This window comes from Zootoca vivipara, chromosome 7 (genome assembly GCF_963506605.1).
Source record: "Zootoca vivipara chromosome 7, rZooViv1.1, whole genome shotgun sequence".
NCBI lineage: Eukaryota > Metazoa > Chordata > Lepidosauria > Squamata > Lacertidae > Zootoca > Zootoca vivipara.
In genome coordinates, this window is record NC_083282.1 from 7,933,808 (window position 1) to 7,956,319 (window position 22,512).

Here is a 22,512-nt window from a genome sequence, read left to right on the forward strand (position 1 = left end):
AACTGCAGGCAATCTTTTGCCAGACTCTTCTGTGTGATGTCATCCCTACCAGTGACATACATAGCTGCCAAGTCTCCCGTATTCCCCAGGAAACCCCTGTTTTTCCAGCTGTTCCCAGCCGAAAAAACAGATTAGGGGTTTTCCCCCCGGTTTATTCTTGCGCGGCGGCCATTTTGGAACTGGGCGGAGCATGCTCAGAAGCGACTTTTGATGCTGCTTTGCCCAGTTCCAAAATGGCTGCAGCGCGACTTCTGGTGCGGCGGCCATTTTGGAACAGGGCAGAACAGCATCAAAAGTAGCTTCTGAACTTGCTCCGCCCAGTTCCAAAATGGCGGCAGTGCTACTTCCAGTCTGCTACTTCCAGTCCAGTCCCTTATTTCTCAGGCCGGAACTTGGCAGCTATGGTGACATACTGAGCTGGTTTGTATAAGGCTAGGTGAGCCTTAGGATTCAAGAAGGAATTCAGATGGTGTCCCTTCTCTTTTTCATGATATTACCATGTCGTCTGAACCACTGCCAGATTTACGTATAAGCTAAGCAAGCTATAGCTTAGGGCCCCACTCTCTTGCCCCCCCCCAAAAAAAAATTAAAGGAAAAAACTGGGTGTACATTTCCAAAATATAAGATAAGTTCAACAATTACTTTGATAAAATACATATTTTGTTATGTGCAAATGGCTTTACTGTAGATACCTATTAGGTCCATAAATTACTATATACCATATATTCAACAGGGACGCAGGTGGCGCTGTGGGTTAAACCACAGAGCCTAGGGCTTGCTGATCAGAAGGTCGGCGGTTCGAATCCCTGCGACGGGGTGAGCTTCCCAGCTCCTGCCAACCTAGCAGTTCGAAAGCACGTCAAAGTGCAAGTAGATAAATAGGAACCGCTACAGCTGGAAGGTAAACGGCATTTCCGTGTGCTGCTCTGGTTCACCAGAAGCGGCTTTGTCATGCTGGCCACATGACCTGGAAGCTGTACGCCAGCTCCCTCGGCCAATAATGTGAGATGAGCGTGCAACCCCAGAGTCGGTCATGACTGGACCTAATGGTCAGGGGTCCCTTTACCTTTGTATATATTCAACACACACACACACACACAAAAAAGTGACAATTTGTTGTTGACAAAGGACAGCCCCATTACCTTCAGTAGCTTAGGGCCTCATCAAGCCTAAATCCGGCCCTAGTCTGAACCTGGACAAACTGTGGTTAATCTTAACCATGGTTTATGGAATTCTAACCATGGTTTATGGAAACAGGCCAACTTCAAACCATAGTTTGTGATTCTAGCTTGTTCTCACTAACCATAGTTAAGATTAACTATAGTTTGAGGACTGGGTGACATGTTGAACTATGGTTTATCTAAAAATGGAAGCTGAAGCTTTCAGTCTCCCCACTGCAGCCATGCTGGGGGGGGGGGAGGAAAGGTGTAACGTGTGAACCGAGGGCATGCTGCCTCTCACCCTCATAAGGCTAAACAGTGGTTACATGCAACCTGAGCCACTGTTCCCCAATCTTCCCCCACCCAATACAATAATTATATTATTTATCATTATTGCCCCTGACGAAAAGAGAAAGAATGAAAGTGGACATCAAACAAAAATATCCCAACACTTTGTGCATGTCCAGTAAAGTCATTACTAATTGATCAGATAGGGAGAAAGACACAGAATCCGCCAGGCTTAAAAAAATATCGAAGAACAGATCTCACAGAGTGCATATATCTGGCACCGAGAGCATTTCTGCCAGTGAAAGTGCTTTGAGAATTGCAGCTGGAGATAAACCAGAAAGGCACAGAAATCCAGCCCAGTGGTTCCCTTTGAATGTCATTGATTTAAATCCAAACTGATGTCCAAAGAAACCTATCCAATAAGAAGAAAAACCTGTGCTGGATTTCTACACGCAGATAGTCTGGAACCAATACACCTGCGTTCCAGTCAAACAACAATCACTGTTAAACATTCCTAAGCCCACTTCCTTCCTTGCTAGTGAGTCCCGATGTGCTAAGGAGTTCAGTCTCCCAACCCCTTTCTCGCCAGCATAAAGCACTGTGTTTTAAGCATTCCTAATGCACTCATGAAAAAGTCACTGGCAGCAGATGGCAACCTATGTGATCAAGCGAAACCCCATGAGCTTGGCTGTGTGTTTATTTCCAGGAGCCAGAGGTTAGAGAGTTTAAAAGAGTGCGGCCCCCTAACTGTGGCAGCTACCTCCCGGTGGATACTCAGGAACGAGCTGTATCTGGGAGGGCCTCTTCCATGCCACGCCTGACTGTGGATCCCCAGGTAAAACCAAGTGAAACGATGCCTGAACAAACAGGAATATAGCATGGCATGAGATGTATGAACCTATCCCACAGGAGGTTGTTGCTTAGCTTTAGTGTGCACAGGCTACAATCTGCCACTGGTGTCATTTGAGTTGGCCCCCTACGAGGCAGTCCTCCATCCCCTTCGACAAAAGAGTTGGAACGCTCTGCGGTGTCCCACCGAGATGGAGAATATACTCTCCAACCCGCCCACTTTGCAGGTGGAGAGCTGGAATGCAGAATTAGTCACTTGTCCAAAGGGAATCAACCCTTCCGTTGCTCAGCTTTCACACTAATGCTTCCTGCCACCTTCTTCCAAGTCTGCAGTGAAACGTAGCAGGTTTGTGCTTTGGGGAAAAACCACCTTCCTGCTCTCCTTCAACCAAGACTGTTGCTGGTGGCAGCAAGAATGGCGACAGTTTGGAAGAGCCCTTCTCCCAGCCGGAAAGTATTTATTTATTTTCTTGACATAGCCACCTCCTCTTTCAAGTCTATTCCCATTGTCCTAAGACACTTGTCTACATGGCTGCCACCAAGCATCCTGTCCGATCAGTCTTGGCCATACTTCATCTCTTTGTCTGTTGAGCCAGGGTTGTTTTTTTCCTGTCTGTCCGTCTCGTAATCATTTTTGATTAACGGAGAGAGATACACTTTCCCAGGTTTGTACTCTTAAGCCTATGCTGTTTTGCAGTAATTAAACTCTCACTCTCAGCTTGTCCCACAGTGAAGAAGGGCCCTTGTTTGCAAAAGTTCTTGTCAACGTCTGTTGTGTCAGCCTGGCCGTGCTTGCATAAGCAAATTGTGAGAGAAGCGGGGACTTCTCATTCTGCTGAGAAATCTGTGCTTGACAACAATGGCAACGTAACAGCTGAGTTCTGCTGTTGCTCCCTTGCACAACGATTCCCAGTTCCGGAAAATCGCACCCTAAAGTGTCGTTGTCCCCCCTCGATTCTAGACACAGAGAGGGGTGTCCAGTAACAGCTGGCTGAGCCCACAGGAGGGAGAGCAAGAGAAAGCAAAACCAGAGTTTTACAGGAAGGCAGCAGCTTCCAGATGGAAGGGTAGAATGAATCAGTGGGAAGGGAAGGGAATCTCAAAAGTAATGAAATAAGCCTAGGAGCAAACGGGGAAAGGGGGCAGGAAGTAGGCTGAGAATGGACTTGGTGGAAAGGCAAAAGATGAGTAAGTGAATTAGGAAATTCACTTAAGGACTGGATTTATAAATAAGAAAGAGCAAACTGCCAGAAGAGGGTTGTTTGTTTGTTTTTTAATGATGGCTATGGGAATTAAATGGTGAATTTGACATTGCAGTGGTACCTCGGTTTAAGTACACAATTGGTTCCGGAAGTCTGTACTTAACCTGAAACGTACTTAACCTGAAGCGAACTTTCCCAGTGAAAGTAATGGAAAGTGGATTAATCTGTTCCAGACGAGTCCGCGGAGTACTTAAACTGAAAATACTCAAACCGAAGTGTACTTAAACCGAGGTATGGCTATTCAAATTCAAGGCCTCATTCTCACAGGTGAAGCTATATCTGGGCTGCCTTGCTTCAGACTGCAAGGGTGCACTCCTGTGAATTAGTGTTCCTTCATACAAAAGAAACAGCCAGGATATACGACACCAGCATGTCAGAGGGAAAGAGGACAGTTTTGTTCACCCGAGGATTTTTTAAGTGAGGGAAAGCATTCAGTCCCCCAGCGACTGAAATAGTAGGGCTCAGACTATCATTTACCATTTCAGTGAAAAGCAGGCCACAGATTCAAAACAGACCCAGACAGATACTCTGAAGCTGGGATATACTGGGTGTTTGCAAATAGCAGTATTTGCAGGAGGGTGTACCAACAAAATGTAAGATTTGGCTATTGGAGGTTCTGTTTCATTATGATAAATGCAGTGGAGTTCCTCCTTTAATAGCCTCCTCCACCCCTTTCTCTGCTTCTCCCCTCTGAAACCCCTTCTAGCTCTCAGCTCTCCGTTCTTCCAATTGCAATTCTTCCCACAGTTCCATTTTTGTTCCAAGGCAGAATTTCAACTAGCCATCAACCTTCTTGAGCAAACCAGAGCAAGCCATCCAGAGCCCAAACTCCTTTTCTAAGATGAGGAGAATGGCCAGAGTCTATTGGAAGGCGAAGATGCTCGCGCTCCCCCTTTCAAACTCCCATGTATTCCCCCCCCTTAACCATTAAGTTTTGTTCTGCCATTGACAACCCTAGCCCTCCCTCAAAAGAGAGAGCCCAGAGTGCTTCAGGAGGTACTTGAAATGAACTACCAGCACCCAGTAGATAAAATACAGTGGTGCCTCGCTTAACGAAAGGATTTTTCGAGCGGAGCTTGCCTCGCTAGACAAATGCGTTTTACAAAAAATTCGTCTAGCAAATCGCGGTTTCCCATAGGAATGCATTGAAATTCAATTAATGCGTTCCTATGGGCAAAAAAAAATTCAAAAAAAATCCAATGCATTCCTATGGGATTCGCTAGACGAATTTTTTCTCTATAAGAAAAGACCCGTGGAACGAATTAATTTCGTCTAGCGAGGCACCACTGTATGCTATTGCTTAATAATATAGCATCTCCCATATTCACCCATTTCTACCTGCCAAGTCCGGATTCTGTGCAAGTTTTCAGTCTGACTCTGAAACAGCAGCGAGTGTTGATGTGATTTGGCACAGCAGATTTCAGGAGCTGGTCCATCCATGTAAGTTGAGGAGGACATCCTGTAATAGATGGATCTACACAGACTCGCCAGATAGGAGTTCCAGTAGTTGCCATCAGGAATTGGGCGGAACAGGGTCTTATTCGATCCTTGAATCTAGAATTCTAGTCTGTCACTACTTACGAGGAAGCCTGGGGCATCAGTGGGGCAGTTGCTGTCATTCTACCAGTATGCTAATTCTGTTAACATAATCATAATTAGAGGTACACGCCCGCCACAAAATTCAGTGGGAAGGGCTCCTCCAAGCACACCTGCTGTTAAGTGTCTTTACAACTTTCCCGAACTAGGTAAATCCTTGTGACATTATATACCGGTATCCTGAATTGGTAATAGCAAATCTGCCTCCTGAACTGCTGCAGGCCCTTGCTAACCATCCTGCCCCCCCCCAATGGGATACGTTTCCAGGTGGTTACAGATCCAGGCTCCATGAGACGGTCCTTTTCTACGATTCGAGACAAGCGGACAAACACCTCCTGGTTAGATGAGTTATCCATGGAAAGGAGCAGCGAAAACACCTACAAGTCCCGCCGGCGCAGTTACCATTCTGCACTGCACCTGTCTTCAAGGCGCCTCAACACAGATTCAGGTAAATGGGAACAGGAGTGAGATGGAGCTTTTTAAAAAATTTTTTAAAAAAAAGTCATATATTGATTTGTAATAACACTTGAGGCTGGAGACTCTGAGATCGCATGGTCTCAATTCCTTCCCCAGTAAAGGCCATGAGGTTTACCTTTGTATTAGAAAATGAATGTGGCCCATTAACATTGGCTCAGGTTGTATAGCTCACTTCTAAAATGAGAATGGCAGTGTTCACACGTTGCGGTAAACTCCTCTCCTGCTACAAACCATGACCCCTGGCTTAGCGTCGCCGGGAAATTGCTTTTACCTGGATCTTGGGGAAACTAACCTATTTCCAAGGGATGTAGTGAGAGGTGTTTTACACCTCTCCCAAGCCCTATGCGGCTTGGGACCCTTGCACCTACGGGACCGCCTCTCCTGGTATGCCCCGCGGAGGACCTTAAGGTCCACAAAAAACAATATTCTGGAGATCCCGGGCCATAAGATGGCTAGATTGGCCTCTACCAGAGCCAGGGCCTTTTCAGTACTGGCCCCAACTTGGTGGAACGCTCTTTCCCAGGAGACCAGGGCCCTGCAGGATTTGTCATCTTTCCGCAGGGCCTGCAAGACAGAGCTGTTCCGCCTGGCCTTTGGGTTGGATTCAGCCTGACCCCTGTGTTTTCCTTCCTCATGGCTTGGACTTATGGACTACTTGAAATGAGGCTGCATTTTAAATTTTAATACTGTATTTTAATCTGTATTTTAATTAATTGTTTTTATGTTTTATTGTAATTCTGTTGGCGTGAGCCGCCCTGAGCCCGGTTTTTGACTGGGGAGGGCGGGGTATAAATAAAAATTTATTATTATTATTATTATTATTATTATTATTATTATTATTATTATTTATCATACGGAACTGGCATACTCCAAGGGAAAGGAAACGCATTGACAATGGAGGTATAGAGTGCTTATCAATATTTAACATGAAAAAAAATTACTTTGGGACACCGTGAAGCTAATATGCCCATTTTTGGTGCACCTGCCTTTTTAACCTTGGCTGGTGGAGTCAAAGGAAATTTGGCAAGCTTATTCGGAAAATTCCCTTAACAGGCTAAATCACTTTTTACTATCTTTTTCTACAAAATCTTACAGTGTTGTGCCCACCATGAAATACAGCTATCCATGATATTTTGGCTGGTGTCTAGCTACCACTAAATAAAGGTAAAGGTAAAGGAACCCCTGACCAGTAGGTCCAGTCGTGACCGACTCTGGGGTTGTGGCACTCATCTCGCGTTATTGGCCGCGGGAGCCAGCGTACAGCTTCTGGGTCATGTGGCTAGAATGACAAAGCCGCTTCTGGCGAACCAGAGCAGCACACGGAAACGCCATTTACCTTCCCGCTGTAGCGGTACCTATTTATCTACTTGCACTTTGACATGCTTTCAAACTGCTAGGTTGGCAGGAGCTGGGACCGAACAACGGGAGCTCACCCCGTTGCGGGGATTTGAACCGCCGACCTTCCGATCGGCAAGCCCTAGGCTCTGTGGTTTAACCCATAGCTTCACCCACGTCCCTAAATAAAGCTGAACAATTGGCTGTCTACAGTTGCTCGACGCATCCCGAAATGGTTATCTACATCACTGAGTCTCTTCTAGTTTATTTCCAATGTCCTCACCGAGCTTGTTTTCTGTAATGCAGGTATCAAGTGGATTTTCTTCACTTCCCCACTTTTGTGTATGTGTGTTGCATTCGTATTTCTTGTGTGTGGATATTGCAGGTTCGTCACTGGTGAATTCCATCTTATTATTTGCAGCCAACTCCTCCTGAATTATTCTATTGCCAACACCTGTAAACTTTGTATTAACCGCAGATTTTGGGCAAGCCTACCTTATTGTTTTGTCCAAGTTGTTAATTATATTTTTTAACGATGGCACCGCCAAGATAACCTCTTGTTGCTCTGCTTATTGTTACTGTCAAATGCCTATTTTGAATTCTGTTCTATAACAGTTCTGTATATATCAGGCATCCCCAAACTTCGGCCCTCCAGATGTTATGGACTACAATTCCCACCATCCCTGACCACTGGTCCTGTTAGCTAGGGATCATGGGAGTTGTAGGCCAAAACATCTGGAGGGCCGCAGTTTGGGGATGCATGGTATATATCATACAAACGTTTCAACTGAAGTTGTCTTAACTGAAGTTAATCCTTATAAAAGACTCTGCTTTCTTTTTATCTGCCAAAAGCAATTCATCAAAGAGGAGGCTTGATTTAGTATGAATTGTTCGCAATTCAACTCACTGCCATTTAACGCCTTTTTATTCTCCATAACTAGAAGGGCTAACCCAGGCACCCCCCAAACTTCGGCCCTCCAGATGTTTTGGACTACAATTCCCATCATCCCTGACCACTGGTCCTGTTATCTAGGGATCATGCGAGTTGTATGCCAAACATCTGGAGGGCCGCAGTTTGGGGATGCCTGGGCTAACCTGTCAACCTCCAGATGTTGAGGAACTACATTCCCCATCATCCTTGACCACTGTCTAGGTTGGCTGGGATTGATGATCTAACAACACAGTGAAGGCCAGAGGTTATTCGCCCCTGTTCTGCTTTGAACCTAGTCAGGTGTCACTGTATGTTTTCCAGAATCTCCACATGTCTTTTGTTAAGAGAAAAACCTTATCGTTCACTGGTTTTGACTTAATCAAAAATATTCACTTTAAAAAAAGTCATTGCTTTCTCATAACATGGATTTGTCTGTTATGTGTAAGTACTAAGCCAATTTAGCTGAAGATAGGGGGAGAGAATGAGGGGATTTCCGCCTTAATATAAGAAGTGGGAATGGTCTTTTTGTTTTTTCAAGAGGAAAATTCCTCAAGAAACAATTGGCCCACATCAGCCTGCTTTGGCTTGTTCCCTATATCCACAAAACACACCCAAACTTTATTTATGTGTACTTACTTCCAATATTTATGCATCACCTTGTAGGGCAAAACTCCTCTGCGGCAGCTGACACCAGAATAGTAATATATAGGTAATCCAAAATTTAAAAAACCATAATCCCCAACTAACATTATAACATTAAAACAAAAGCAGCTAAAGCAATATAGAGCACATTTTGAAAAAACAGCTAGAATTAAAAGAAAAAATCTGGGTCCATTTTAAAAGCCAGTAAAGTCAGAGCTATATGTATCTAAGGAGGGAATTTCATCCATTTGGGGCCACCATCCAAAAGGCCCTGTCTCGCATACATATTCACCTTTCTGTTGCCGGGTGGGCAGGGGGCCGAAACAACCGCACCTGGCTTTGCACTCGAGTCACCAATACAGGTTAGGTTACAGATCTATGTGCATTTCAGCTGTGCAGACATTTCAGTTCTGGCTACAATTAATCCCACTGAGTACACAGGGGTAAGCTTTGGCTGTGATTTAAAGGGATAGCTCATCTTCCTTGAGTTTATGCCTTCGGACAACTTAAGTTTGAAGGTATGCAGCTTTAATTTTGCATGCCCAGCTTTCCTAACTGATGAGTTCAACTTATATTGAAGGAGAAAGATTTTGCAGAGAATGGGATTGGAAACAAGATAGCAGCAAACAGCCAATTTAAGGCCAGAACAGGTTGGAGTAAACCCAAAGAGGGCTTGGCAAGTAAAGTATCATTTGGAACATGCTCATGGAATGAATGCAGAGCCTTAGTTGCTGTATGTAGGATTGTGGGTGTTGTAGACTCACTTCTTTGTATGTGTGAGAAGAGGTGGGTTGCAACATTCTGTGCATCTAGTTGCAGGCAAGCTGCAGTTTGGTACAGCTATACAGAAGGGAGCGGAGAAGTTCAGGCAAGGGTGTAACAATACTAAAGCGCTGCTCTCTCCAAGGCTATGCTGAAGGAGGGGAAATTGGCAGATCTGCCAGGACCAAGGGGAGAGGAAATGAGAAGCCCCCTGGGAAACTGCATTACCTCCTTCAAAAAGCTGTACTGGGAGCTTTGCAAATACGATCCCAAGACAAAAGGATGCTTAGGAAGACTGACCTCTGGTTTCCATGACTTCCATTCCCTACTCACTTTGAACATGGGCCTTATCTGCCATTTTAGAAGTGGCAAATGGCCCACTATTCAAACTGTGTTACAACAACAACAACAACAACAACAACAACAACAACAACAACAACAACAACAACAACAACAATTTATTATTTATACCCCGCCCATCTGGCTGGGTCCCCCCTGCCACTCTGGGCAGCCTTCAGATGTCTTCTAAAAGTCTGGTAGTTGTTTTTCTCTTTGACATCTGGTGGGGGGGGCGTTCCACAGGGAGGGTGCCACAACCGAGAAGTCCCTCTGCCCGGTTCCTTGTAGCTTTGCTTCTCTCAGTGAGGGAACCACCAGAAGGCCCTTGGAGCTGGACCTCAGTGTCCGGGCAGAAAGATAGGGGTGGAGACGCTCCTTCATGTATACTGGGCCGAAGCCGTTTAGGGTTTTAAAGGTCAGCACCAACACTTTGAATTGTGCCCGGAAACATACTGGGAGCCAATGTAGGTCTTTGAAGACCAGTGTTATGTGGTCTCAGCGGCCGCTCCCAGTCACCAGTCTAGCTGCCACATTCTGGATTAGTTATCGTTTCTGGGTCACCTTCAAAGGTAGCGCCACATAGAGCGCATTGCAGTAGTCCAAGCGAGAGATAACTAGAGCATGCATCACTCTGGTGAGACAGTCCGCGGGCAGGAAGGGTCTCAGCCTGCGTACCAGATGGAGCTGATAGACAGCTGCCCTGGACACAGAATTGACCTGCGCCTCCATGGACAGCTGAGAGTCCAAAATGACTCACAGGCTGCGCACCTGGGGCACAGTTACCCCATTCAGGACCAGGGAATCCTCCACACCTGCCCGCCTCCTGTCCCCCAAAAACAGTACTTCTGTCTTGTCAGGATTCAACCTCAATCTGTTAGCTGCCATCCATCTGTCACCAAGCAGGTGTAGCAAGAAAATAAGGCTTTTGGTGCTGCTTCATTTTGACCTTTTTAACCCTGTTGCAGAAGTGGGGGGGGGGGGAATTGACACAATTGCCTTGTTCCCTCAGGTAGATGTGAAGGAGTCCTGGAGTGTTGGAGCGTGGAAAGGTTCCCTTCAGTCTTTTGTTCCACTGCTACAGCTCCCAGTGCAGGCTAGGCCCAGAAAAAATGTGGGATACTTTAGGTTGCATGTGTGGCCTCTTACCTGTGTGTGAAACAGCCCCCAAGCCAACTGGCCATGCCAAGAAAAAGGGCAGAAGACATGCTTTTACTGGCATGTTTTGGATGCTTTTAGTAACTGCATGTCTGGAGATGGTTTAGCAGGTGCCGGTGCTGTTGTCACGACATCTATTAGAAAAGTACTGTTAAGGAACTTCCATCAGGAAAGGGACTTTGAGGAGAAGACCAAGGTGAAGTTACTTATGCATCAGCTCCATACTAATCAGGGTGGATAAAAATCAATGATTTTTTTGGGGGGGGGGATCAAAAAAATCTGATTTTTTTTAAATTTAAATTGGAATATATATATATATATATATATATATAGGATTTTAAAAAAAAATTAATCGGATTTTTAAAATAAAATGCATTTGAAGGAAAAATCTTTCTAAAGATAGTTTTCTATTTAAGTTACATTATAGTGCAAAGGCTATTCATCAGGAAATAAGAATTTGTTTTAAGTTTTTCATGTGTGCTAAAACTCAGTCTGTTTTTTCCTTTAAATTGTTTAACCACATCAGTTAACAAACATGGATACATGTGCTATAATGTTATTCTTTTAGTTAAATAAATTGTTTAAATTGTTATTAAGGAAATGATTTTTTTTCTCCTTCCAATAAAGTACAGCAGAAAACTTCCCCAAATATAAACAGTCATTTCATAAATATCTGTCTATGTATTTCTAATAGTAGAACCAAATCAGTAATTTTTCATATAACTGTAAAAACTACTCTGAAAATTTATCATTCCAAAAATGAAACCTTCATCTGGTTGTAAATATTAAGATTATACCAGCAAGAATGAGTCTTTCTGTAAAAAGAAGAAGAAGATTTAAATCAAGTCTTACTGACTAGTGATTAAAATCATGATTAAAATCTATTTGATTTCAATCAAATCCACCCTGGTACTAATGCACCCATCAGATTGACCTGTAAAATCACTGCTCTGGTATCTGCACGGGTTCAAAACAGTTAAGTGCAGGGAACTCTCTCACCACCACAATCGCTGAAGAGACGCTGGATTTGGCGTCTCCGGGTCACCTGTTATTCAGGGTTCGTCCTGATCTGCTTGCATAAGACATACACAGGGCTTCATCAGTACCACTGCTTTCCCCCCAGGGAAACCCGCTGCTTACCACACAATTGGAACAAATGGCATTTGGCTATTCAGCAGACTGAGGTTTCTGTGGGATGCAGTGGGAGAAGCGGAAAACCTCTCGGACTCGTGCTTCCTCGGCATTGTGGATGATCCCGTGGTGACTAGACTATGTTTAGTCACCACTGAGTATTTCTCCTGATCTGGTTATGACATTATATGAGCATTCACAAAAAGAAAAAGCGGGGGTGGGGTGGGGGTTAGGACAACAAGCATTCACTTTTCATTCATCCTAATTTGTTTCTACAGCGTTTACATGTCTTCCCACTAACGATTCATTCACCCCACACTTTCCAGACTGCAAAAAAAAATTATAAATCTGTCTGTGTGTTTTTAAATGGATTCTCCCTGCTAGGGTATTTTAATCCGCTTTAATTGCACTAGTAGTGTGCACTTTAATCCCTCCCACCACCACCACCGCAAAAAAAGCCTGGGAGGCATCCCTAGTCCATTTCTGTTTTCCAGAGCAGCATGTTCTGGCATAGACAGAGCTGGACCGAATTTTCAGAGGGAGGCGAAGCACGTCATTTGCCCTGACTGGCCTATCCACATAACCCACTGTAATTGGCTCCATGATGGCCTCGTGCTTACTTTAGGATCCCTGCTTGGCTGGGATTAGACAATGAAAAAGAAATACTTTTATTGACGTATTGCATATAATTCAGCTTTTCGGCTAAGGAGCTTAAGATAGCATGCATTGTTCTCTCACCTCCATTCCACCCACATGTTTTGTCCTCACACAAAAAGGCTAAGTGTGAGGAATAACAACTAGGCTGAGGACAGCGCTTGAACTTTGTAACCGAGTTGTGATTTGAAACTGAGTTCCTTACCGCTAATCTGACAGAAGGGGAGGCCATAAAACAGCAAAGGGCTGAAAAAATAGGGCTGTGTGCAGGATAGGTTTTGGCTACGCTGCAGAGGAGCAGGAAAAAAAGGTCCAAAGGTTATTCAGAAGGATAAAGAAGACATCCTACAATTGCTAGATAGATACTGGTTTGGGGTTGAAGACAAAGCAATGAGGACCTTCTTGTAAACCCTTTGTCCTTCTTGTAAACTTTCTTGTAAACCTGGCTTTGTCCTCTGCAGGCCATCGATCCGACACACATCGGTCAGGAGGCAGAGAGCGAGGCCGATCCAAGGAACGCAAACATCTACTATCCCCAGACATTTCCCGCTGCAACTCAGAGGAAAGGAGTCCACAGGCAGATGGCGACTCTCCAGAACGACATCAGTCCAGGTCTCCCAGTGAAGGCAGGTCACAAACTCCCAACATACAGGTGAGTTGGGAAGCTTGCAAAATAATGTAGGTAAGAGGGAAATGAAGCAAACAGCCCTGCTCCCTTCCCAATATTTAGGGCCAGTTCGCATGTGCTTGTACATCATTCAGTATCTCACCCCTCGTTTCAATTGCAACCTTGGCCAGGGAATGCCAACAAATGGGGCCGCACTGAGAAACAACAGGAGGAAGGAGCAAAATGTACAGCAGAAGTACAAAAAGTATTTGGGAAGGAAAAAAATCTAAATGGGAAGGAGATGACCCCAAACCTCATGGGATGCTGACTATTTAGGGGGCAAACAGTGGGGTGAGGAAAGGTGAAATATACTCGGAGTCGAGAGTGAATTTCATGCTCTTTATTCAGCTCGTAGTCATCAGGGAGAAGAAGAGAAGAATGCCCTTTTCCCAAAACCATCTGCTTATATACATTATTTACACAATGGGCTTTGTGTGATTGGCTACTTCAGGGCTACACCTGTGGGCCAATCAGTTTGTGGATTGACTTCTGCCAGCAGCCTGATTGGCTGCTCCTGCAGGCCAATCAGGTTGCGGATTCACTTACACCTGGAGTTGGATTGGGTGGCTCCTGCGGACCAATCAGACTGCTGATTCTGGATCCTATTGTTCTAGGATTCAGCTCAGTACATAACAAAAGGGATGCAAGATCCTGGAGGAAGGCACACCCGGCTGAGACACTGAACGGCAGGCATTCCACATTGCAGCCCGTCCCTTCGTGATTCATGCTTGAATGTGTGAAATGACTTCTCTTACAAGCTTTGTATTTGAGATGATGACTGTGATATGATCACTCAGTCCTTTGATCTGCAGTGGCTGATTCCTACCATTCGGGAATACAGTCATCAAGTTATAAATTTCCATGTATACTTAGAATTACAGAGTTGGACCACGAGGATTATCTTGCAGACTTCCATAGGCTCAAAGGTAGTTTGGCACTGCTTGCAAACAGGAACATTATCATGATGTTAGGGTTAAAGGTAAAGGGACCCCTGACCGTTAGGTCCAGTCACGGAGGACTCTGGGGTTGCGGCGCTCATCTCGCTTTACTGGCCGAGGGAGCCGGCGTACAGCTTCCAGGTCATGTGGCCAGCATGGCTAAAAGCCACTTCTGGTGAGTGAGGTGAGTGACGCTGAGAGACTTCAGAGAAGTGTGACTAGCCCAAGGTCACCCAGCAGCTGCATGTGGAGGAGAGGGAATCGAACCCAGTTCACCAGATTACAATTATGCTGCTCTTAACCACTAGACCAGGGACCCAAGTGGCACTGTGGTTAAACCACTGAGCCTAGGGCTTGCTGATCAGAAGGTCGGTGGTTCGAATCCCTGTGACGGGGTGAGCTCCTGTTGCTTGGTCCCAGCTCCTGCCAACCTAGCAGTTCGAAAGCACCTCAAAATGCAAGTAGATAAATAGGAACCGCTACAGCGGGAAGGTAAACGGCGTTTCCATGTGCTGCTCTGGTTTGCCAGAAGCAGCTTTGTCATGCTGGCCACATGACCTGGAAGCTGTACGTCGGCTCCCTCGGCCAATAATGCGAGATGAGCACGCAACCCCAGAGTCGGTCACGACTGGACCTAATGGTCAGGGGTCCCTTTACCTTTACCTTTAACCACTACACCACACTGGCTCTCTGCACCCCTGCACTAGACTGTATAAGCTCTTTACCATTATAAAAAGGCCTTTTGCCTCACAGCCTCTTCTCTTCTTCTTTGCAGGGCACTGGCTCCTTGAGCGAGAGTTCCATCCCGTCGCTATCTGACACCAGCACGCCAAGGCGAAGCCGCCGCCAGCTCCCTCCGGTGCCACCAAAGCCACGCCCCCTCGTCTCCTATGCTGCCATGATGCAGCACTGTGGAGACACCTCCCCACAGCCTGACGATAGCGAGGGTGGCTCTCCTCTGCTTTCCGGGGTTCTGGAGACAAACAACACCTGCTTGACTGAGTCTTCCAGCTCCCCGCAAGGAAAGCAGAGCCTTCTCTCGACCCCTCAGCGCTATATCTCGGAGCCTTATCTGATGCTCCAGGATGACTCCCACGCTTCAGACTGTGGTGAGGAGGAGACGCTCACCTTTGAGGCTGCCGTGGCCACCAGCCTTGGCCGCTCCAACACGATTGCGGTAGGCCCTCGCTCAAGGCACAGCTGGCAGATGCCAAATGGGCACTACCGGAGGAGGAGGAGAGGGGCGTCGCAGGGGGTGATGTGCGGGGCTGGCATCGACGTACTAAGCGATACGGAAGAAGATGACAAGTGCTAGAGGCTGCCTGCCCCTCCTCCCCTGCTCTCCTCTGACGCATGCTGTTTGCCACATTTGGAACGGAATGAAACGGAAATCAGATGCAGCAGAAACAGACCCTCTGTGCAACCACAACAAAAAAGCCCAAAGCTCCTGTTCTTTGTCCTCTCTACTTCCCTTTTGTTTTAATTGCACAGGGAAGCATTTGATAAGCTCCTGCAACCATGGACCCAGCAGAGGTGCACCTGTTCGTTGAGTGAGAGCGAGCTATGGCAACAGCAGCCTTCAACCCAACAGCCACATGGGTCTCCGTCCCCCCAAAAAATCCTAAGAGTGTGTGCCGAGGAAGGCCTGAAGTTACTCGAGAGGCACAGCAAGGGATACTAGGGTGGGGTGGGGATTAAAAAGAAGAAGATTGTTGTTTTGCCTCTTTGACACTTGGCAAAAAAAAGAAAAGGAGACCAGAGAAGGAAGTCAAGTTGGTGGCTTGAAGTGCATGTGGTTATTCCCATGAGATGTCCACCTTCAGGTGACCCCTCTTACGCCGTTCAACCAATGGGATGAGTCAAGATTGAGGGATTTGTCCAGAGTGGAAGTCACAGCATTCGGCCCTCCTGCAGTACGTGCGGTTTTGGGGTGGTTCTTCGTATCGATCTTCGGGCGAAGCTGAAGGACAGAGTGCGGGGAAAGAGGGGGACCACATAGTGAGAAGGGCTTGGCTTGTGTGAAACCGACTCTGAGTGTTTCATACCAAGACCAGTGGGTTAAGGATGGGGAAAGGGCAGGACTACTGATGAGATGTGTCTTTATATTCTGAGTTTGGAATGTATGGAAAGTATATATGAACATGCACACATGCAGAGATTTATTTTAATAAGCTGGCATGTACTAGCACCGAGGCCATATCTTCCCTGACCCTAAAAAATAGGGAGCATCTTGTCTTAGGGAGCCGTAAAATATCAGAGATGCTAGTTACAGAAGCCACTAAATTCTGACCCCTCTTTCCCCTCAATCATCTTTACTTTGGCATTGCATTGCCCACCCTAAGTAGCAGAAAGAGCTTCATGCAGAGGTGTGGTGCTGCTTGTTCATTGAGCCATATTTTGATTAGAAATTGATGAGTCAACGAAGAGGGGTATGTATGCCATCCTCATACATTTGTTTCCCGTGGGATTGTTACGGCTCTGGAATAAGACAACTTTTGAACCCAACAACACCTTAGATCTGGCGGCTTTGCGAATGGTTCTAGGTGTAGGTTTGGTCCAATCCAGCAGGGAAGTCCTTATGTGTTTGTAGGAATGGCCCTTCAAGTAAGGATCAGCAGCAGACACCAGTTGGTAGCCAGTGGCATATGCCAATAAGCACAGAGCAGGGTTCTTGTTCCATCTCTCTCTCTCTCTCTGCAGCATCTCAGTTTGCGGGGTGGGATGGGGGGTAGGCAGCAGATCTTTCCTTTCCTCAGTTTGGAAGACAGTAGGCTTGTTGATGGGGGGTGGGTTGAATCATTGCTTCATCATCTCCCCTGGAATACTTTTTGCAGGTGGCATTTTGATTGGTAAGCTTATGTTCCCACATACGGTTTTGTCAGAAAGCAAAGTAAAACACCAGAAGGAGAGGAAAGGTGAGAGTGGAGGAAAGTAGGTGAGGCAAAATGGCCTTTACTTGAGAGTAAGGCAGTGTCCCAAAAGATGCTGGCAGACATCTCCCAAACTCACAAGGTATGAAACAACAGGCCAGTAGCCATAAGCTTCTGCGGAACAGCCTAACAGTCTCTTGAGAGCCGGGAGCTCTCAAAGCTGGCAGGCATATTCAATGGATGGAAATATGCAGCAGTAAAAGGTCAAGCTCAAAAATCAATCTGGTAGGCTAGGGGAATGTGGATGCTGTAAGGTTCTTACAGTTGGTTGTAAATGCAGAAAGGTATGAACAAGATTTTCTGCAGAGCTTGCAACGTTTCAAACAAAAAACCACATATGGAACTGTTTTGTGGCTACATTCCAGCTTGTAATTGATCTGGTAATTACATTTGCCTAGCATAAATTTCCTCTGCGCTGTGCTTCTTTACTTGGACCGGTTCTAGCGTTAATAGTTGTTAAAATGTGCCTCTGCCACTCACTATCCAATTCCATAGGGGAGTATGGGGAAAGGAATCACTTTTTACAGAGCCACCACAGGATGTGACCTCCAATGCTTCCCTTGCTATGGCAGATGCGGTAAGCGCTGATCCATTTCAAAAAGGGCAGCTTTTTGGAGAAATGTTAAGAGCCTGCCTTATGCCCAATCAGTGCAGAAGCTCTCCAGGATTCTAGACAGGAGCCTTTCGCAACCCTACCTGGAGGCGCCAGTGCGAATTCTGAAGAATGGCTGTGTTTCGGTCTGCAAATTGTGTTGGAAAGCGTGACTCGAGATAGGTTTGCCTCTGAATGCTAACTACATCAGATTTATCCCATCTCTACCCCAGAAGTAAGCAAAGGCCTCTTCAGTTAAAGAGGAGAGCTGCAGAAGGATTTGGCAAGGAGTGCTGCCTTTCTCAGACGTCAGTTTGGAAACTAAAATACCGGTAACACACACACACCCGTTCCCTCCTCCCCAGGCAGGCTCCCAGTTTAACTGGAAGAGGATACTCCTTGACACCAAAACCCACTTTCTACCTCCTCCCTAGTCATTCATGACTGCCATTCATCTCTCTGCTAGGGAACGGGTATCTGTCTCTGAGCTACAGATCTAGAGAGGTTAGGCTGAACAATTCTGACAAGGTCAAGATCACCAGTGAGCTTCATGGCTGTGCGGGGATTTGAGCCCAGGCCATCACCTTTGGCCAAGATGTATTTCCCCATGATAAAAGCTTACGGGAGGAAGTGGTGCTGGCTTGCCATGAAATGCCAGCGTGAGGGGCTCTGCTCCACCCCCACCCCCAAATGGGCTGTAAATAAAAGAGTTGGCATCTCGAGCTTCTAACTGCAAAGGGTTTTCCGATAATTAGCCAAGCTTTCTGTAAATATACAACGGGGGCTGAGTTCATGTAAGGAAGGAGTTTCTTTGTGCGTACTGGGGTGGGAGGGGGGAAATGCAGAGAAGATCCTTGTTCTCTGAAGAATATCTCAATTATGCCTTTTTTTATTTTGGAGACCGGCAAGTGTGCTATGAAGTTTATATAAGAATTTTGAAATATTTCTACCTTTTTAGGGTGTGTGTGTGCAGAGTGGACCCTATCTTTCATGTTTTATATCACTTCAGCCTATGATCTAGAGATCGCTTGTATGAAAGCTTGGCTTTGGTGGCTCTCAGCTCCCGAGCTACAGATGAGACATTGTGCAGCCTTTTAGCTCAAGAACCTTGATGGACAAATCTGTGGTTACATAAGTGGAGCTATATTGGACCTCAGAACTTCTAGTTAGCTGTGTAATTGCTAGTTTCATGGTTCATTGTTGTATATTGGAGCTGGGATGAAGCCTTGATTTGCTGGTTTTACTCTGAGTAGAAAGCACTTGACGAGTCAGCTGGTTCTCCTAGGAGTGAGAGCTCATCTGCTTGAGTTAGGGGGCTGTTTGATGTACCCCTCTCTCCTCCTCAGCAGCTGAATTGTGGCCAATGAACTAGTAAGACTTTCTCCATGATCTGTGGGTACTCTATTTTTTACATGTTACATGTTAGTGTGGAAGGCAGGCAAGGAAGGGAACAAACGATCAAAAACAACAATTAAAGTACAGTACCATAAAAAATAAAGAAGGAAGAAAAGGAGGGGGTCCCTATCTCTGAGTTCAGTAAAATTGAAAGCTCTCAATCCAGGAAATGGACTAATCATCTCTAAATCATATTGAATGCAATGGGACATAATTTAGTTGTCACTGAATTCAGTGATTGGAATGAACTAGTTTAGTTGAACAAAGTTCACTGAACTAGTTTTAAAATCTGTGAACTATACCTGAAAGCAGTTCCCAGAATTGCTGATTGAAGTAAAGGTGAATTAAGTTGATTTGGAGTAGAACTTTGTATGCTTTCTAGTTCACCTTCACATTCATTCTCTTACCTCGACTCCAAGCAGGAGGCCCAGAGTCTTTGCTTTCATTTTTAAAAAATAAACATAAGTTAGAAATCTCTAGAGAAAGTTATAAATCAAAATATGGAGGCAATGTTCTAAGGCTTTTTAAGCAGATACACAGGCACTGTTGTTGCTAAGGACACTTGCCACTTAATCACTACTGCTTTACTGCTAAGCCATCAGAAGAAAGGAATGTGAGGCATTCCTGTATCCTCCCTAAATAAATTTGCTTCCTCCCAACAGAAGCACCTTGCAGCAAGAAGTACAGGCGGGAATGAAGCGAATGATGCCTTGTGCCTTTAACAGCTGTGTGGCTGCCACAAATTATCCAGGGTGAGCCTTTTCTAGTACGGAAATACTTGAAAATTCTACTAGATTCTACTAGAAATACTAGAAATTTTAATAGGGAAAGTTTCACCTGTTAACAGTCTGCTTGTAAGACATCTTATTACTTGTGTTTGGCCCCTGATTTAGTTTTGAGTGCTATGCTTCAGCACAGCAGCACATAATATTCTGGAGGCTGGAAAAATGTTTCTGAGAATGAACTTCCTATCAGCTAAAAAGTTCATTCTGAAGGCTGCAAAAAAAGTTTCTGAGAACGACCTTTCTATCAGTTAAAAAGTTAATTTGGATGAACTTGTTTGTTTTGTGAAATGGTAAACCGGAACTAGTTCCTTTTTGGATAGGACACTACTAGTTCCATTTTTAAATGACCTTTCCAAGCACTTATCAGCAAGACTTAAGTGCAATTAACTATATATATATATATATATATATATATATATATATATATATATATGCTCAGTGTGCTTCCTAATCTTGAGTTCAACATGTCACTTAATAGGCTACAGACATTCATACTAGACTAACCTATTTTAATAAACATAGTGGCATATATTATTGCAGTAGCCCTTGAATAGCTGGGTCACATTATAATTGGTCAGGGGTAAACCACAAATGTCAACAAGTCCTAAGATTTACTAAAGTTGTGGCATGTTGCACTGGAGACCACCCCCGCCCCCGCTCCATACTACTGAGTCGTTAACACGAAATAAGCTATTTATACAAAGTTAGACTAAACTGCAAGGCTGGGAGTTCTTGCTTCCATGTGGCAATGTGAACATTTATGGATTCCATTCTTATAGGGTTGTTTGCTTATATTTCTTCAACTTGCACCCATCATGGGGTATGTGCATGTGCAACATTACTGACATGCATCACAAATACAACAGTGTGTTCAGTCCAGGACTGGTCATCACACACAACCTAGTGTTGGATGGGAGCCAGTGGGTGTTGGGAGGATGAAACCATAGAATCAGGGCCGTCTCAAGTATATCTGTCGCCGTGGTGCAAAGATCCTTCCAGCGCCCCATCCCCTCCCCTGTTTCCCAGAGTTGCCGGCCTTTTTGCGGCACTGCCGGCAGCTTTGCAGGGCTGGAGGAGGCGGGCAGAGGCTGGGGGGTGGCTCCTCCAGCGGGGAAGAGGCAGAGGCTCCGGGCGCTGCGCTGTTTCAGCAAAGCGGGCGAGCTGATGCTGGGTGGCGTCGTGCTCAGCCTCTGCCTCTTCCCTAGCGCCCATGCCGCAGTGGCCACAGCAGGCAGAGGCTCCGGGCACATGGCGGAGGCGGGCGAGGGCAGCGAGCTGATGCCGGGAGGCACCGCGTCCAGCCTCCGTCTCTTCCCTGGCGCCCTCCAGAACTTGGCGCCCTGGTGCCCGCCGCCACTTACCTCTATGGGCAAAACATCCCTGCATAGAATTCTAGAGTTGGAAAGGGACCCTGAATGCCATCTAGTCCAACCCCCTGTAATGCAGGGATCCTGCCCTCAGCCATCACTCGGTGGGCTTGAACCACCAACCTTCTGGTTAATAGGCAGACGTGCTGAATAATAGGCTGCAAAGGAAAATTGTGCATGCGCCTGTAAACCTTCCTAAAGAAAAAAAATAAAGAGGAGGCACCCTACAAAAAAAGAAGGGCGGTTTGAGCATTCTTGGTTGTTGGGTTTTTTTTTAAGTATTGGTATTAGAGTTATTTCTGACGGTGCATTTCATGACCTAAAGAAAGGCACTCAAATCACCAAACTATTTTCTGCTATGAAGCTCTCAGTCTGCTGTCAAGTGCCAAGAATATTTGTGCCTCAAAGCATTCTGCAAAGGAGGGGAATTGGATTTTAAAACTGCCCAAAGACAATCGCTACGAACACTTCAACATAGCAGGTGCACAACAGGGGGAGGGGGAATAACTTATTCCAAGGGAGAGGGAGCAATTAGGAAACGGTTTCCGCTTAAACTACATGAAGAGGGGGAGACCCGTTTTGCCTACAAATTGAGATGAAACCAAACTGAAAGGGCGCCAATTAATGCGTGTGGACGGCAAACGAAGACTGATTTGGCGCCCTGAGGCAAGTAGCTGCACCGAGTCTCCCATAAGCGCCTGAAGCCGCCGTCCATCTCAATTTCACAGGAAGACCAGCGAAACACAATACGGAGGCTGTGGTGGACCTTACTGCTGCTGTGCTGACGCACATTAAGCCGGACGTCACCCTACAGCCCTTGCCTTGCTCTCCTCAGCGTGAAACTTCTGGCCAGTCTGTGCTCTTCCTAGAAGTAGCCAGGTATCAGCTCCCTGGGGTGGTTTCAGGGCAACTCGCCCAAAGCCAAATACCGCACTCAGCGCTGCATGTTGATGAGGTGGATATATTGTAACATAAGTGCTTGTTTGGATCCAAAATAAAACCACAAAAAAATTACAAATCTGTAAAACTTAAATGTTTTTTTTTGTCAAGGAAAAAAATAAAATAAAACCTTGTTGTAAAGAATTACTCTAGCCCAGAGTTATTTTTCCCCTCTTTGAACTGCCGTTTATTTCAGTTCCTACCCTCCAGATTTTACAATTCTGAAAATAATCCTTAGCTTATTTTTCAGCACGTTTCAAGTGTCTCTAGCACTTCAACTAATTATGTTAGCTCTGTTATCCATTCAAACTGAGTTTT

The 22,512-nt window shown here is 45.6% G+C and overlaps 1 protein-coding gene across 1 annotated transcript in view; it reads left to right on the forward strand.

Moving 5' to 3' along the window:
* The window catches only part of CACNA1E (calcium voltage-gated channel subunit alpha1 E), a 281,416-nt gene extending 261,166 nt beyond the window's left edge, over nt 1–20,250 (forward strand). Inside the window, exons 42-45 of the mRNA XM_060277446.1 lie at nt 2,155–2,283; nt 5,423–5,603; nt 13,043–13,233; nt 14,962–20,250. Coding sequence (XP_060133429.1) covers nt 2,155–2,283; nt 5,423–5,603; nt 13,043–13,233; nt 14,962–15,501 — 1,041 coding nt within the window. The 3' untranslated portion in view covers nt 15,502–20,250. The remainder of the gene's footprint in view (nt 1–2,154; nt 2,284–5,422; nt 5,604–13,042; nt 13,234–14,961) is intronic.
* Nucleotides 20,251–22,512: the final 2,262 nt, after the last annotated feature.